The sequence below is a fragment of the Papio anubis genome, chromosome 13, assembly GCF_008728515.1.
Source record: "Papio anubis isolate 15944 chromosome 13, Panubis1.0, whole genome shotgun sequence".
Lineage (NCBI taxonomy): Eukaryota > Metazoa > Chordata > Mammalia > Primates > Cercopithecidae > Papio > Papio anubis.
In genome coordinates this window covers 69,557,659-69,575,530 of record NC_044988.1, presented here as the reverse complement: position 1 = coordinate 69,575,530, position 17,872 = coordinate 69,557,659, and the positions used below count along the sequence as shown (strand labels likewise).

The 17,872-nt window shown below is 39.9% G+C and overlaps 1 protein-coding gene across 3 annotated transcripts in view; it reads left to right on the top strand.

Moving 5' to 3' along the window:
- Positions 1–4,651: 4,651 nt before the first annotated feature.
- The window catches only part of TEX10 (testis expressed 10), a 51,637-nt gene continuing 38,416 nt past the window's right edge, over positions 4,652–17,872 (top strand). The window contains exons 1-5 of one of the 3 annotated variants that reach the window (XM_009188414.3): positions 4,652–4,821; positions 8,200–8,388; positions 10,154–10,866; positions 11,249–11,492; positions 17,487–17,599. In XM_009188414.3, the coding sequence (XP_009186678.2) occupies positions 8,209–8,388; positions 10,154–10,866; positions 11,249–11,492; positions 17,487–17,599 (1,250 nt within the window). In that variant the 5' untranslated portion in view covers positions 4,652–4,821; positions 8,200–8,208. The remainder of the gene's footprint in view (positions 4,822–8,199; positions 8,389–10,153; positions 10,867–11,248; positions 11,493–17,486; positions 17,600–17,872) is intronic. The other 2 variants (XM_021927823.2, XM_003911441.5) reach the window with 2 other exon arrangements.

Genomic DNA, 17,872 nt, shown 5'->3' with positions numbered 1-17,872 from the left:
CTTCTTACAGCTGAAAAAGGAGAAACATGCCTTTTCTTAGGAGAAGAATGTTGCTATTACATAAACGAGTCAGGTCTAGTTGATACCAACATCCAAACCCTAAACAGGATTAAAACAGAACTCAAAAACTACAACACTCCCTTAACCCCTGGTCCACCTATATGGTTATTACCAGTAATACAACAAATGCTCCCATTCCTCATTCCTATCTTAATCCTATGTCTTATACTGTGCTTTGCTCCCATTTTAATAAAATTTCTCCGAGCCAAAGTTCAAGAGATCGCCCACGTCACCTTCAATCAGATGCTCCTATATCCCTACGTCCAGATACCAACCACAGACCCTAACTATGCCCCTTAACAGCAGGAAGCAGCCAGACAGACAACGACGCCCCCAATCACTATAATCAATAAAAGGTTGGACTGTCCGGATGGGGGGAGAGGACAAAGATGACTAAGATGGCGCATTTCCGGGTTCTTCATCACCAACTTACCCGTGCGCGGGAAAATGCAGCCCACGCCCGGGAAAAATACAGACCGACTGCGCAGGCGCAACATGGCATCCGATCAAGGAAACTGAAACTTACCTGGCCGCACCTACGGAACGCCCCCAACACGCCTGTGTCCCGCCTATTGCCCTCCCACTCCCAAGCCTTAGACAGAAAAGCCGCTCCCGGCAGGCATGCGGCGCGAACTTCCTTGGTCCCTCCTCATATGCGGACCTAGGAACCTCGCCCGAGAATGCCGGAGCGACTTCCTCGGCCTCCACCGCCGGAGACCGGTGAACCTCGCCCTTTCTTCCTTCACATTGGCTAGCTAATAAAGTTTCTTTTTACTTTGCCTACTTGTCTTTTCTCTGGTGCCTGCTCTGATGGTCGCATAAAACAAATCAGAAATCAGTGCAGCCCCTATGACTGGAGTTCTTATAAAAGGAGTAAATTTGAACACAGACAGATATGCACAAGGGAAGACAATGTGAAGACACAGAAGGAATGTCTACAAGGAATGTCTAAAGCTACAGAAGCTAGGAGAGATGTACGGAACAGAATCTTCCTCAGAATCCTCAGAGGGAACCAATCTTGCTGATACCTTGATTTCAGATTCCATGGTCTCCAGAACTGAGACCCAACAAATTTCTGTTATTTAAGTTACCCAGTTTGTGGTACTTGGTTATGGTTGCAGAAACTAAACAGAGCACCTATGTGGCCAATTGGAAAGAGTTTTGGAAGTGGAGTGTCCTACACTTTCCAGAATGTATGTTCATTGTAAATAATGTTTTTCTGGCATGGGTGAAGGACCTTGATTAATTATATGTTTGTTATTTATCAAAGATCTCTTCAAACTCAGGAAGTGATCAATTCTTATAATTGTTGAGTTCATCACTTAGAGGTGGAAAAAGCCTATCTTTATGTACAAACTTTTTATGTCCTATACCAGAGACAGTAAACTACCAACTTGTTCATAAGTATTTTGTTTGGCCTACACAGTGTTTCAAAAATAGGGAGAAAAATGTACTCGCCAATATTGAAAGAGCAGATTTCTTATAAACATTTCTGGATGCTATGGTTTGAATGTCCCCTCCAAAACTCATTTTGAAATTTAATTGCCATTCTAACAGTATTGAGAAGCAGGACCTTTAAGAGGTGATTAGATTATGAGGGCTCTGCCCTCATTAATAGATCAATTGTTATTGTGGGAGTGGGTTAGTTATCCTGGGTGTGAGCTCCTGACAAACAGGATGAATTCAGCCTGATTTGTTCTTTCTGTCTCTAGAGCTCACTTCTGCCTTCTGCCCTTCTGTCATGGTATGGATGACCCTCACCAGATGCTGATGCCACACTTTTGGACTTCCCAGCTGCAGAAGCATTAGCCAAATAAACTTCTGTTCATTGTAAATTACCCAGTCTGTGGTATTCTGTTATAGCAGCAGAGAATGGACTTAAACACTGGATTTCTGGTTTTGCTTCAAAAACGAGAAGATTTGCCAGAGAATGGACTTAAACACTGGATTTCTGGTTTTGCTTGAAAAATGAGAAGATTTGCATTTCCTCATGACAACAGTTGACTGTTGCTGAAGATCTGCTGCTTCCTTCAGTCAGGCCAAGAGTACTTCTGTCAGTTACATAGCCACCAGGCCCACTTAATGGGCTGAGTCTATAAACCCTGTCCTGCAGCAAAGTAGGGAAACATTAAGAGCTAGTGTTTGCTCAGCACCACTATGTAGCAGGTGCTTCCTAGACATTTATTCAACTAATATTTATTGAGGGCCTACTAGGTGCCAGACACTGCTCTAGCTACTTGGAATATACCAGGGAATAAAACAAATGACCCATGTAAAACTTACATATTAGTGGTGGATGAAAGACAGAATCAAATAATGGTTATGATAAGTAAGTAAATCACATGGTATATTAGAAGGTGATATGTTCTAAAGGAATTCCAAGTCCTGGGAAGGTCATTTGTGATTTTAAATGAGGTGGTCAGGGTAGGCCTCCCTGAGAAGATATTTGAGTGGACTCAGGGCAGGAGAGAGAGTTAGCCACATGGACTTACTGGGGAAGAGTGTTTCAGGCAGACAGAAAAACTAAAGGAAAGGTCCAAAGCCAGGAGCATGTCACTGGTGTTTGAGGAAGGTAAAGATGCAAGTGTGACTGGAGCAGAGTAAAAAAGGGGAGTGGAAGGAGTAGTGCTTAGAGAGTAAGGGGCTCTGTCAGAACATGGAAGAGCTTGAGAACTGATATGGTTTGGATATTTGTCCCTGCTCAAATCTCATGTTGAGTTGTAATCCCCAATGCTGGAGGTGGGGCCTGGTGGGACATGCTTGGGTCATGAGAGTGGATCCCTCATGGCTTGGTGCTTTTTTTAGTGATAGTTCTCATGAGACCTGGCTGTTTTAAAGTGTGTGGCACCTCTCTCTCTCTCTCTCTTTTGCTCCTGCTTTCAACATGTGACATGCCTGTTCCCCCTTCACCTTCTGCTATCATTGAAAGCTACCTGAGACTTCACCAAAAGCTGGCAGATGCCAACATAATGCTTCCTGTAAAGCCAGCAGAACCATGAGCCAATTAAACCTCTTTTCTTTATAAATTACTCAGTCTCAGGTTTTTCTTTACAGCCATGCAAGAGCAGCCTAAGAGAAGGCCCTAGAAAGGACTCTGGCTTTTACTCTAAATGAAAGAGGGAGCCATTAAAGGGTTTTGAGCAGAAGAGTGATCTGATCTAACCTAGATCTTAAAATAATCACACAGCTGCTCTGCTGATACCAGACTGTAGGGGGAAGAGGGACAATGAGGGAAACAGGGAGATGTGTTTGGAAGCTTTTTGGAGTGATCAAGAAGTGGCTTGGACCAGAATGGTAGCAGGGGAGGTGTGTTAACTGGTAAAAGTTAGGATGTCTTCAAAGGTAGGTCAATCTCCAGATGGATTAGATGTGAGGTGTGAAAGAAAGAGGCCAAACCAAAAACCCAAAGGTTTCAGCTTGAGTAACTTCAAGGATGGTCTTACTATTTGAGATGAATAAGCTGTATGAAGAGTAGATTTCAAGGGGAATATCATCAATAGTTCTGTTTTGGACAAGTTGACCTTGAGATGTATATTGGATATCTGAAGGAAACATTGAATAAACTGTTAGATACAAGTTTGGAGTTCCGGGGACATGTCTGGTTGGCAATAAATCTTTCTTCTTCTGATCTATTCTCATAGCTTTAAATAGAATATAATGCCACATAATGCCAATGACTCCCAAATATTTATGGTTATGGTGGATTCTAGGCAGATCGTGATGATGTGGCCATATTGCCAGCAAAGGGAGGGCAAGGTCTCTCGCGCTGCCTCTTTATCTCCAATTATGGAACAAGCACGGTTTTAGTTCCAGTGCTTGGGTCTCCCTGGATTTAGACATCATTCCTTTGAATTCCTACCCAATATAATGAGGGTCACTATCTTCGCCAGCTTTACTAATTCTTATATCTGGCAAGGTGCAGAGACAAATTTGAATCAAGGTCTGAAGTCCTTACCTGGGGCTCTTTCTTCCATGCCATCATGCCAGTCTTTGTGAAGGCTGTTTTTCAAAGGCTCATTCTTCTTATCTCTTTTCTAGAAATTTTAGTTTATTTCTTTACTTCAGAAATTAATCTCGCACTTCATTTTAGTAGCAGGAATGTTAGTGCTCAGAAACTGAAATGTTAGGGAGAATCCTTGACCAAGACTTTCAGGCTCTAGATACTAGGTGTGTCTTGCTCTAATTAAGGAGATCTTATCTGTTCCATCTCAGCCCAGTTTAATGTCCCCAAGAATTCCATCTTCAGCAGTCCAAAACTTTTCCCTTTTTCATTTCAGTTCAATTTATACTCTTCTCTGAAAGTGGCTCCAGGTCTGAAGAACTGTGGTCTGGGGGGAAGATAAAAGGCATGCTCAGCTATAACCAGGCCCACGTCCCCTAAGTTGCTTGCCCATGAAGTTATGAGCTGGACTTATGCGCCACCCTTTGTCCCGGGACCTTGCGCTGTCCTCCCTCCGGTTCCCACTAAGCAGGGGGCTTCCGGCGCGGTCCCCTCCTCTGTGGGCGGGGCCCACTGCTCCCGCTCCCGCCTCCCTGGCTGCGCGCGGCTGCGGGCTGTGATCACGTGAGCACAAGGGGGAGGGGGAGGGGCCCTGATTTCCGGGCGGCGGAAGGAGACGCGGCCGCGTGAGGACGAGGCTATTTGAAAACACGCTCCGGGAGCCAGAGTCTGAGGTCGGCGGCACACGCTGTCGCCCCGTGGGCTTCTGCTCGCTCGCTTACCCCTCGGGCTCCGCGCCCCGGCCGCGGCCGGGTCCTCAGGTGAGCGGCAGTCGCCCGTCGGGCCGGGTCCTCCCGGGGCGCGGGACTGATCGTGGTGGGGCCGTCGCCCCCCGATCCGCGGCCCAAGCGGGCAGGGTCGGCCGTGGACGATGTGCGCCCACCGGGTCTGGGCCGCAGCGTCCCTTGGAGCTGGGCCTGGGTGTGCGGCCGGCACTGCGGGGGCGGGACCCCCTCGGCGTTTGTGGAGCTTCAGATGACTGGGCGGGTTTGCCCGGTTTCGGGTCCGAGAGAGTTTTAGGCCGGGGTGTGTGAATCGGGCCCCACTTCCCCGACTTTGGTCCTGGCCAGCGTCCCTTGGAGTAGAAGGAAGGATGGTTTCCTAAAACTCACGGTGTGTTCACCTCTGGGATGGATGCAGGACCGAATACGGAGTGGGGATGAGCTGCCGTCCCCTGTTTCGCCCTCTGGTCGCCCAGGCGGGAGAGTTAAGCGAGTGGAAGGGGACCACCAGTTTTCGGGGGTCGCCCCTGCCCGGACCATTTGCTTTTTGGGAAATCTATCGCCTCTGGTTGGCCCCTCAGTGGAGTTTGGAGGAACTCGTGAGTTTAAGGGATTGGGGAGGAAATTATCAAAGGCCGAGTGCAGTACGATCCTTCTCTCTGGTTTTTTTTTTTTTTTTGGAAAAGAAGTTGGGAATGAGGAAAGGTAAGAAGGTGGCAGGCAAACTATTAATAGTTGGAATTTAGTTCGATTGAAATCCTAAAAACTCTAGGATCTGCCTTTTGTTGGAATTAGGAGAAAAGACCTAAAGTAGTAATGTGTGACTTTCAGCTTTGAAACTATCGGGATCGCAAACTTAAGGACTAGTGATGTGAGTTCCTGGCATTCCTACCTTTTGCTAAAAATCGGCTACTGTGAAAGTGGCTTAGTGGGACTTTTTGATTTGCTGTGTTATGAAAATCTTTGTTATAAGTTAAAGTCAATTACTAGTAGAATTTTGAGAATTCTTCGCATAAAAATGCTTTGTGTCCCATAATACTACTACTAGGTTTGAAAAGTCAAGGAAGGTCAATCAGCCCTCTTAATTTTCCTAGTAGAGAAAGCATTAACGTGACTAATACAAAGCGATAGATAATATGGCAAAAAGTTGACAGTAGACTGTCGAAGATCCATCAGGTTGTTAATGGCTAAATAGAACCCACAGGACTGGGGGAGGAAGGGAGTTAATTTTTCTGAACGTCCTGTATTATTTACTTTAGTCTCTGGTACCAGCTAGTAATAAAATTGTAGGAAAAGCTCACAAAGTGTCCTTGCTTAATTAATGAAAACCATTTTTATATTAAAAGAGGCCAGGTGAGTATCATGGCCTTCTTTTTAGGCCTTATACACACCCACCCACCCCCAGCTTTTTTTTTCAGACTAAGGTAACAAGGGGTGTGGGTGAGATGAAAATTTGGGAATAGGGACGAATGAAATAAGCCAAACGGTTTTGCCACGAAGACTTCCAGTCTTCAGGTTAATTCTGGTATGTTCAAGGTGGTTTTGCAGAGCTCAGTTCTGTGAATGAATCCGTTTTCAACTTCTTGATAAAGGCGTGACTTCCAAACTTTTCTGAGGTGCCTTGCTAAAACGTGTTTAGTACCACCTACCTTGCATGGTTCTATGCAGATTGTATACTGAGGTACACAATGCATCTAGTACCGGGCTTGGTACGTACTGATCCTGAGACTTGAGGGACACGCACATGTTTATGCTTAGAGCATACATATTTAACCGTGTACCAGGCACAGTTCTGAGTGTTTTACAGTTGTGTATGATTATCCCTATTTTGTAGATAGAAATTGGGACAGTGTACAGCTAGAAAGCGTCAGAGTCTGGATAAGAACCTAATCAATTTGGTTGTAGAATTGGTTCTTCATCTGTGGGAAATCCTACCTCATGGCGATCTAATATAACCCTGTAATTAAGTGAATTTGGATATATTGTCATAGCTGATTAGCTTCTGAATTCCTTGAACTTGAGCTGCTCAGTATTGCACAGGCCATTTTATTAATATTGTAATAATGGAAATTTTCATTTTACCCATTTTTTTCATACCCTCGTGTGTAGCATTGTCGCTTTTTATGGCCAGGCACAGGATAATTATGATAAACCAGGCGATTAGGGGAAGTTTTATATATTCCAGAGGTACTTACCCTATTCAAGTCGTGTACAGTGGAACGCAGAGTTCATTGTTCTCGGTTGTGGAAAAGGCTTCAAGAAGAATTTAGCTGGTTCCAGGTGGAAGAGGCTATTGTTTTAGATAGAGGTTAGCTTGTGGGAAGATAAAGCTGGAGAGGATGGATGGGGCCACGTTAGGAAGGACCTCCTATGTCCTGCTAAGGAGGTTTTACTGTGTATGAGGAGTAGAACAACTGAGAGCTCTTGAGTCTTGGTCATGAGATCTGTGTTTAGAGAGAGCTCTCTGGTAAAGGTCCGGTGGACTAGAGAGTAGACACTAAATAGTAGCCAAGAGTACCAGTGAGGAAGGTATTGAATGGTAAAAATAAAGGACTTCTTGAAAGTAGTGGCCTGGAAATAGGTAAAAGACATAGATCAGAGATTTCATGTGTAAGTACAAGGTTTGGAATGTGGTATAGAAGGGGAGGAAGTACAAGATGGCATGGTGTTATGCCTGAGTTATTTATTATAATAGTGGCTTAGCTGGTCTTTGTTCCTTAACCCTCTATTACATTATATATTTTTTCTATGCTGCTTTTTGTCCTTTTTGGGGACCAAGGGAGAATACTGTTTTCTATTTAGTCTGAACTTTATTCACTTTTGCTATACTAGGTTTATCCCCTACGCCTGATCTTTACCTTGTTCTCCTTGCTCTTGAAAGGCCCATTATTCTCCTTGCTGTGTATTTGAATATTACCCATTTTTCAGATGCTCAGCTTAGGTTCGTAAATCTTTTTCTAACTGTTATAGGCTGCATTAAATAATAACATTGATTTTCCAACTTTGCTTGGTATTGCTAGAGAAGTTCCTCCGAGGCGTTTACGAAGACCAGGAGCTCACCAGCAGATACAAGTTATGTCTCTAACAAGTTTGTGCTGCTCTTCTACATTCAAACAAAGGAAAAGAAAAAAATAAATTTCAGAAGGTTTCCGTTTAGCACATAGCTTGACAGAAGGTTCCGTGACCCAAAAAACTTTGCAAAACCGTGGCAAGACTTGTTACAGTATTTTATCACTAAACTGAGTTTTTAATAGTTCTTAAGAGCATTTTTTAATATTTTGATCTTTCAGCATAATCACTGATTCTTATGATTGAAATAAATGTTACAGTAATATGTGTTGGAAAGCGCCTTTTTTCTTCTTTTATCATTTATTCTTGTCTCTATCCAATGCTTTTAATTAATTCTTTTTATTATAGTAGTTGAGAATGACCAAAAAAAGAAAACGCCAAGATGATTTTCAAAAAGTAAAATTGAAAGTTGGTAAAAAGAAGCCCAAGTTACAAAATGCTACTCCTACAAACTTTAAAACAAAGACTATACATCTGCCTGAGCAACTCAAAGAAGATGGAACACTTCCAACAAACAATAGAAAACTTAACATAAAGGTAAATCGTAAATCTTGTTTTGATGAAATAAGATTTTCTCTGGAATCATGTAGAATGTTATATTTTTGTGAAAATTTGTCTAAAGTCTTAAATAGTTTGCCTAGGGTCATAGGGTTTATTGATGTTTGGAGTTTCTCTTTTACCCAAATCTGATCTCTCTTCATATACTTGTGTCTTTCCACGTCCTCCGTAAAGGTTTGCTAAATAAATGCACAGTTGTTTCTCCCTGGTATACTTATTTGATGATTTAATTTAATTTTTTTTTTTGAGACAGTTCTGACTCTTACACCAGGTTGAGCACAATGGTGTGCTATCATGGCTCGCTGCAGCCATGACCTCCTGAGCTCGAGTGATCCTCCTACTTCAACCTGCCAAGTAGCTGGCGCTACAAGCGAGCTCACCATGCCTGGCTGATTTAGTTTTTTGTAGATACAAGGTTGCAATATGTTTCCCAGGCTGGTCTCAAACTCTTGGATGTAAGCAATCCTCCAACCAAGGCCTCCTGAGGTGGTGGGATTGTAGGTGTGAGCCATGGCGCCTGGCTATATCTGGAAATAATTCTTACATGTTTTTGATGTGTCAGATTTTTGAACAGTTTTCTAGCTGTTTTTTAGCTAAGATATAATCCTGTCATTCATTTTTGAACCCATACAGCACATAACTTATTATAGGTTCATAGTAAATACTTGAAGTCAATTAAGTTTGAGCAAGTGTTGCTTAAGAATTTAACAGCTTTATGGAGACATAATTTACACATAATTAAAATCACCCATTTAAAGTATACAATTCATTGCTTTTAGTATATTTACAGAGTTATGCTACTGTCACCTTAATCTAATTTTAGAACATTTTTATCACTTCAAGAAGAAAATCTGTACCCATTAGGAATCACTTCTCATTTCTTCCAGCCCTTGGCAATCACTAATCTACTTCTGATATCTATAGATTTGCTTATTCTGGAAAGTGTATATAAATGAAATCATACAATATATGGTCTTTTGTTACTGGCCTTTTACTTAGCACAGTGTTTTGGAGGTTCCTTCAGCTTGTATGTAGCTTGTAGCATATATCAGAACAGTGGTGCATTCCTTTGTATTGTTGAATTGTATTTCATTGCATGATTAGGTCACGTTTTGTTGATCACTCAGCAGTTGATGAACATTTAGTTTGTTTCTGGTTTTTGGCTCTTATGAATAATGCTGTTAGGAATATTTGTGTATAGGTCTTTGGGAGGATATACATTTTTCTATTTTTGTTTTTTAAGCTCTGAAGGTTAAATAATACGAAAGAGTTATTTAAAGTTATTTTTTTCAAAGGTTACATAAATTATTCCACAAATAAAATTGTCCAGTAGTATACTCTGAATAAAACACAAACACCCTGCAAAAGCCCATTTGAAATAGGCAGAATAAATAGGCCTGTCAAATTGAGAGTATATAAATACGCCTTTCATGATGTTTGGTACATAGTATATTTTCAATAAATGATGGTGTGATTGCTGTCACTTTATATCATAAGAGTGTCTAAGCCTGCGTGTAGGTTAAAGTGAGAAAATTCCACCTGAAAATTATGCAGTGTTTTTATTAAGCTGAAAGTATTTTTCTGTTTCTGATCCTAACAAAAGCTAAATAACATTTAAAGAGTACTCATTGAAGTAGTTTCCCCACGGAGTGTCAGTTTACTAGTGTAGTGTTAGTTAGCATGTTTATTTGAAATTGATATATGTATATAAGTATACATCTAAAATTTGTATTTTTATTTATAGGATTTGCTGTCACAGATGCATCACTACAATGCTGGGGTTAAACAAAGTGCTCTTCTTGGACTTAAAGACCTTTTGTCTCAATACCCATTTATAATTGATGCACACCTTTCAAACATATTAAGTGAAGTGACTGCTGTGTTTACAGATAAAGATGCTAATGTACGATTAGCAGCAGTTCAACTTCTTCAATTCCTGGCCCCCAAAATACGAGCTGAACAAATTTCTCCATTTTTTCCTTTGGTAAGTGCCCATCTCTCTAGTGCCATGACTCACATTACTGAAGGAATTCAGGAGGACTCTTTAAAAGTTTTGGACATTCTGCTGGAACAGTACCCAGCTCTAATTACTGGCCGTAGCAGCATATTGCTTAAGAATTTTGTAGAACTTATTTCTCATCAGCAGCTGTCCAAAGGACTGATAAATAGAGACAGATCCCAGTCCTGGATACTTTCTGTAAATCCTAATCGGAGACTCACTTCTCAGCAGTGGAGGCTGAAAGTCTTAGTGAGACTCAGTAAATTCCTTCAGGCCTTGGCAGATGGATCCAGTAGGTTGAGAGAAAGTGAAGGACTTCAGGAACAGAAAGAAAATCCCCATGCCACTAGCAACTCCATTTTTATCAACTGGAAGGAACATGCCAACGACCAGCAACACATCCAGGTTTATGAAAATGGGGGTTCACAGCCAAATGTCAGTTCACAGTTCAGGCTACGGTAAGAAGGATTTCAGTTATGTCCACACAGTTTTCCTGTATTGAATTATAACTGCTGACCATTGATGCCTATTGGTGGGAAGACATGCAGTTGTCTTTCATAGTTTTCATATAGTTACTCATGATTTGATTTTATTTACTCATGGGAAGAGTCATTTGTATGTTAATTTATTAATTTATAGCAAAGCCTTTGAGAAATAAAACTTGATAATACCTATTGGCTTTGTCATCTTAGAATTTCATTTTTCTTACTCGTTTTGATTGATGTAATTTTCAATTCATGGTGCTTCATTTTACTAGTACTTTATATTTAAGATTTAAATTAGCAATGGATAATAAACATTTTTTAATCACTTAATTTTTTTCTTTCTTACCCTTATTAGGTATCTGGTTGGAGGACTGAGTGGTGTGGATGAAGGCCTATCATCTACTGAAAACCTGAAAGGATTTATTGAGATAATAATTCCTTTGCTAATTGAGTGCTGGGTTGAAGCTGTACCTCCACAACTAGCTACTCCTGTTGGAAATGGTATAGAACGAGAACCTCTACAGGTTATGCAGCAAGTTCTTAATATTATTTCCCTTCTGTGGAAACTCTCTAAACAACAGGATGAAACCCATAAATTGGTGAGAACTAATGATTCTGTATTTTCGTAGTGTTGCCTTTTATCATAAATGGGAAGATTCGAAATCAGCTCATTACTACTAATTGGTTATGTATTTTTCTAAAAAGTATCTTGGGTTTAACTGTAAACTTGTTTGTTTTGCACAAAACTACAAATTAGTTTTCTGAAGTTATTGTCTGTGAATATATGTATTTTTTTTTTTTTTTTTTTTTTGAGATGGAGTCTGGCTCTGTCACCCAGGCTGGAGTGCAGTGGCCGGATCTCAGCTCACTGCAAGCTCCGCCTCCCGGGTTTATGCCATTCTCCTGCCTCAGCCTCCGGAGTAGCTGGGACTACAGGCACCCGCCACCTCGCCCGGCTAGTTTTTTTGTATTTTTTAGTAGAGACAGGGTTTCACCGTGTTCGCCAGGATGGTCTCGATCTCCTGACCTCGTGATCCGCCCGTCTCGGCCTCCCAAAGTGCTGGGATTGAATATATGTATATTTTTAAGTGAAATGCATAACTCATGCTTGATTCCATTAGTTTTTATTGGCTATAATTCACAGTAGTGTTACAGTGTTTTGTTTATGGCAGATTGATTGTGTAGGAACATTCTAGTTTCTGAAGATCTCTTACATGATTTAAAAAGTTGCTTATTAAGTGGTCTCAATTTATTCCACATTGCCAGGTTTAGTAGAAATGGACAAAACTGAAGAGCTCATAAACACTTGAATTGTTTTAAGTGTTGTGCTATAGTGAATGTAGTGCATAGTGTATGCTACAGTTTTTCTGTGCAACCAAGGAGGAACAAGCCACGAGATTAAGTGGCTAAATTAATATGATAACACACTTAAAAAGGGTAGCTGCAGAAGCAAGACTTCAAAGCTAGAAGCATCTGGTTTTCAGAAGAATTGCTGTAGGGACTTTTGATAAGGCAGGTGTGAATCCTTGAAGTTTATATAAAACTGAGAAGGTAGTTTTCTTGTTTTTGTTCTTTTTATTTCAAGTTGAAGTTTAGAATGAGTCACTATGCTGCGTAAGATGTGATAAATTAAGTAGTATTTGACAGTCTTGAAAAGCATTATAGAGTTGTAGTATGGTGTGTATTTTAAGAGCGTATTCTACTGCTGTTAGCCCATCGTGTAGGGATGTTTTGTGAATTGCGTTTTCAAATAAGATGGCATTTTACTGATTACAGTTTTGAGACTTTGTATTTTATGATTCATTGCATACATTGACAAAAAATTAATCATAGGTCTATAATGTATGATTTTGAGAAAGCAAAGCTTGTTTCTCATATGGCGGTTAATTTGTGATGTAGGCTAGAGACAGTAAGAATGTATATAGCTCCTTAAAGTATATATTGCTTACAGTCTTGATCTATGATCATCTGAAAGGTTCAGATAGAAAATGAAAGTAATGCTGAAGTCCTTAAGATGTCCTATAAAAAAGAAAAAGTAATATTCAACATGGACTTTGAGTGCTAGTTTTTTCTTTTTTTTTTTATTTTTGAGACCGAGTTTTACTCTTGTTGCCCAGGCCGGAGTACAGTGGCACGATCTTGGCTCACTGAGACCTCCACCCCCTGGGTTCAAGCAATTCTCCTGCCTCAGCCTCCTGAGTAGCTAGGATTACCGGCGCCCGCCACCGTGCCTGGCTAATTTTTTGTATTTTTAGTAGAGATGGGGTTTCACCATGTTGGGCAGGCTGGTTTCAAACTCCTGACTTTAGGTGATCTGCCCGCCTCGGCCTTCCAAAGTGTTGGGATTAAAGGTGTGAGCCACCGTGCCCAGCCTAGTTTTTTCATTTTTAGAGAGCCAAGAAGTAAAAATTCCAAGCTGCTCTGGTGTTTGGTTACATATAAGCACTAGTAAACTTTTGTTACTGCTTTGTTAGTAGCATTTGTATTTAGACAGACTAGTAGGACCGAATTACAAAATCTGAAAATTTATTAATTATGCTAGTTTTGGGTCATCTTATCATCTGGATAACACTAACAAAGGATCTAAATACTGCTTTAATTTTATGGATATTTAAAATAGTATGCTTTAAAACTATTTTGTGCTATTATAACATGGCTAGGCTTATTAGCAGCTTATTAATATAGAATGGTAAGTTTAAAAGACTACATAGACTGTTGAAGATCAGAATACTAAATTGAGATACTGTATAAAGCTGAAATAAATAAATTCAGATAGAAATAATATTTAAAAACATCCACTGGTAGAATTCTCTAATTCACCTTGGTAGATTTGTAATAACTTGGTAAGAACCATTATCTTTTTTTTTTTTTTTTTTTTTTAAAGGAACCATTATCTTAGAGACAGAGTATAAAAATGTAGATTGTTGGTACAATCTAAACAAAATGATAGGTTGTGAGTAGCATTCTGTACAAAATGACATTAAAATGCACATTCTGGTCTTAAACTTCTGGCCTTAAATGATCCTTGCACCTTGGCTTCCCAAAGTGTTGAGATTACAGGCATGAGCCTCTTTGGCCACAGCCTAATCTTTAGGAGGAACCAAATAGCATTCCTTGGCATTAAACTCAAATCACACACCATAAGCTGAATTGTAACCCTCTTCTCTCAGAAACTGTATAGATTTTTCTGTTGGTAAATTGGTGTCTGGGTTAGATATAGTCTTAGGACTATTGACTGTTTGCTTTTGCATGTTGGCGCTGCAGCTTGATGCATTTAGTTTGCTAGTATTTGCAACACAGTTGAGAAATTTCAATTGTATTCAAGTAGTTTTTTTAAAAAAAACTTTTTTAGTAATTTGAAGCTTTGATCCTTGCTTTGAAAAGAAGTCTCAAGGTACATTAAGTCTTACATGCAATGGTTGAATAGTCAGATTCTGTAATAATCAACCGAAGTTGTTTATTTCTGAAATACTGTGGTATCCTTTGTTTTTTTTTTTTCCTGTTCATATAAACAGCCATTTATTCCAGCACTATTTGTTGAAGAGATTGTTCTTTTACATTTGATTACTTTGGCACTATTTTTCTTTTTTTCTTTCTTTTTCTTCTTCTTTTTTTTTTTTTTTTTGCATTCCCTTACCTATCTTTTTTATTTTTAAAAAAGTCAAACCTTCAGAAGGAATACAATAAGCACTTGCCTACCCCCATCTAGACGCAGCAATTTCTGACATTTTGTGCACATGTTGAAATACTGTGTGTATCCTTAATAGTTAGCTAGCTATATCCTTGATATAGCTAGATTTTATTTATTTACTTTATGTTTTTTGGAGAGGGAGTCTCGCTCAATCACCCAGGCTGGAGTGTAGTGGCGCGATCTTAGCTCACTGCAAGCTCCGCTTCCCGAGTTCACGCCTTTCTCCTGCCTCAGCCTCCCAAGTAGCTGGGTGCCCGCCACCACGCCCGGCTAATTTTTTTTGTATTTTTAGTAGAGACGGGGTTTCACCGTGTTAGCCAGGATGGTCTCGATCTCCTGACCTTGTGATCCGCCTGTCTTGGCCTCACAAAGTGCTGGGATTACAGGCACAAGCCACCGTGCCCGGCCGATATAGCTAGTTTTTAAAATGAGAGTACAGTTTAACATTAACTTTTTGATTTACTGTGGTTTTTAGTGTACTGTATTAGTAGTGTCAGGTTCAGTATTACGTTATAAAAATTGTCTTAGCTTTGCATTTAATGCTTGGCTTGCTTGCTACTTTTTCTCAATGTGTGTATCTCATTCCTTTTATCCTTTTCCTATGAGGGTTAGAGTTTGTAACCAAACACTAATGCAGTCATGCTTTTTAAGGCATTTATTCAGAGCTTTATTGGTTATCAATAAATAATGGCTACTTAATTAAAATTTAAAATTCAATTCCTCAGTAATGCTAGCCACATTTCAAGTGCTCAACAGCTACATGTGGGTAGTGGTTACTATGTTGGACAATGCAGATATAGAACAGTTTGATCATTACAGAAAGGTCTTTTGAATAGTACTATTCTAGACTCTGGGGCTACAGAGATAAACGTGGTTGATAAGGTGCTTGCCCTCATGGTGTGTACCTTCTGGTGGGGTCTGTAGACAGTAAACAAATATATGATGTCAGTACTAGGAAGAAAGATGAAAGTAAAATGGGGTATAAAGAGAGCATGGGCAGGAACAGTGAGGGGGAGCTATTTTAGGTAGGTTGTCAAATGCTCTCTGAGAATAAGATACTTGAATGTCATTGAAGTGAAGGAGCAAGTCTTGTCAACATCTGTGGGAAGAACATTCAGGCATAGGAAATAGCAAGTACAAAGGCTCTGAGGTGAGAATAGACTTCGCATATTTGAAGAATGGCAGGAAGGCCTGTGCAAATGAGGTACTGGGAGAATGGTAGAAGATGGGAGCAAAGAAGAGTGATAGTGGCCAGATCATGTGGGACTCTGTAGTCGCTGGTAAGGAGTCTGGATTTTAACCTGAGTGTGGCGAAAAGACCACTGGAGGGTTTTGAGCAGAGGAGTGGCATGATCTGCGTTATATTTATTTAACTTTAATATTTAAATTTAAATTTAATTTAAATTTAATATTGCTCACAGTCTAACTCTAGCAACCATCATCTCTTGGATGACCAGTCCTGTCCTACATGTGTATATATTCATTTCCTTTCCCCCTTCCTGTATTATTTTGAAACACGATTTATGTTTTAAAAGATCACCCTGCCTGTTGTGTGGGGAAATTGACTTTTGGAGGATAAGAGGAGAAACAGGGAGACTGGTTAGGAGGCTATTGCAGTAATCCAAATAAAAGATGATGGTGACCTGGTGTCTAGTGTTTGAAATGATAAGTAGCTGGATCCAGGTAAAGCCAGCGAGACTGCTGGTATGTATAATGAAGGAAAGAGGAGTCAAGGATGAGGCCAGTGTTACATCGCCTGAATGAGAAAGAAGGTCATTTGGCAGGGAGAATTTGGTTTTATTCATGCTCAGTTTTAAGATACTTGTCAGAAGTTGAAGAGGAAATGTCAAGTATATATTTGTATATAAAATCTGGAGCTCAGGCAGAAATGATTCAAGTATTATTACTGGGCAAATCCAAACATTTAGAAGTCAGGAAGAAGAGAACCCAGTAAAGATACTAAGGAGGAACAATAATTGAGCTGTAAGGCCAGGCGCAGTGGCTCACGCCTGTAATCTCAGCACTTTGGGAGGCCAAGGTAGGCGGATCACTTGAGATCAGCAATTCAAGACCAGCCGGGTCAACATGGTGAAACCCCAGCTCTACTAAAAATACAAAAATTAGCCGAGCGTGGTGGTGGGCACCTGTAATCCCAGCTACTCAGGAGATTAAGGCATGAGAATCGCTTGAATCTGGGAGGCAGAGGTTGCCGTAACCTGAGATGGTGCCACTGTACTCCAGCCTGGGTGATAGAGCGAGACTTTTTCTCAAAAAAAAAAAAAACAAAAAAAACCCAAAAAAAACCCAAATTGAGCTGTAGGGTGACCAACTCTTTTAGCACCTCAAGTCCCACATCTAGGAAACTTCTCAGTCTCTGACAAAATGGAATGGTTGGTTACCCTGGATAAGAGGAAATAAAGAATATTCTAATTTGGAATTAGAAAGACAGTGCTTCCATAGGAGGGAAATGATAAATTCACCAATACTACTGAAGCATTTTAAGGAAATGCATTGCTTTGTGAAACTGTTAAATAATGGAATTGCTGGAGAATAGAGTTATGGTGTAGATAGGACATCATGGAGAAAGACTTTCTTGTTTATTTTATAAACATTGCATTAGTGGTCCAAATTCATAATTTTAATCTCAGATACTTTCACTTTTTCTCTCTTAAGCAGCAGACAGAATGCAAGTAGAAGTAATTATTAAGCACCAAAAGGATCTACAAATGAAAACTGGGTGCTTTAACAGTTAATTCTGATTTTAAAATTTATTTACATATTATATTACTGGTAGATAGTGAATTATGATGGGACATTTGACAAGTTGTCAATTTTCTTCAAGTTTTGTTGGTTATTTTACGTTTTTTCCTGTAGATTTTTCTAATCTTTGCTATTTCAATAGGAATCATGGCTTCGAAAGAACTACCTTATTGATTTCAAACACCATTTTATGAGTCGCTTTCCATATGCCTTAAAAGAAATAACCAAGCACAAAAGGAAAGAGCCAAATAAAAGGTATTATGATTCTTTTTCACTATATAACCTTGAAAAGCTGTTTAACCTGAAATTATCGGGAGATAATTAGCCTTAATATGGAACTTTCTACACTATTGCATGTTTATGTCTAGATTTTGTGAAAATAAAAGTAGTAGTAAGGCTGATTTTTGGACAAGTCAGTTTGAGCCTTGGGATTAACAGTTTTTTTTTTTTTTAAGTGTGTAAAATGATTTTTTTTTGTGCTAGATGAATGTATCAATTTACGTAAATACGAATTTAATAGAAGTGACG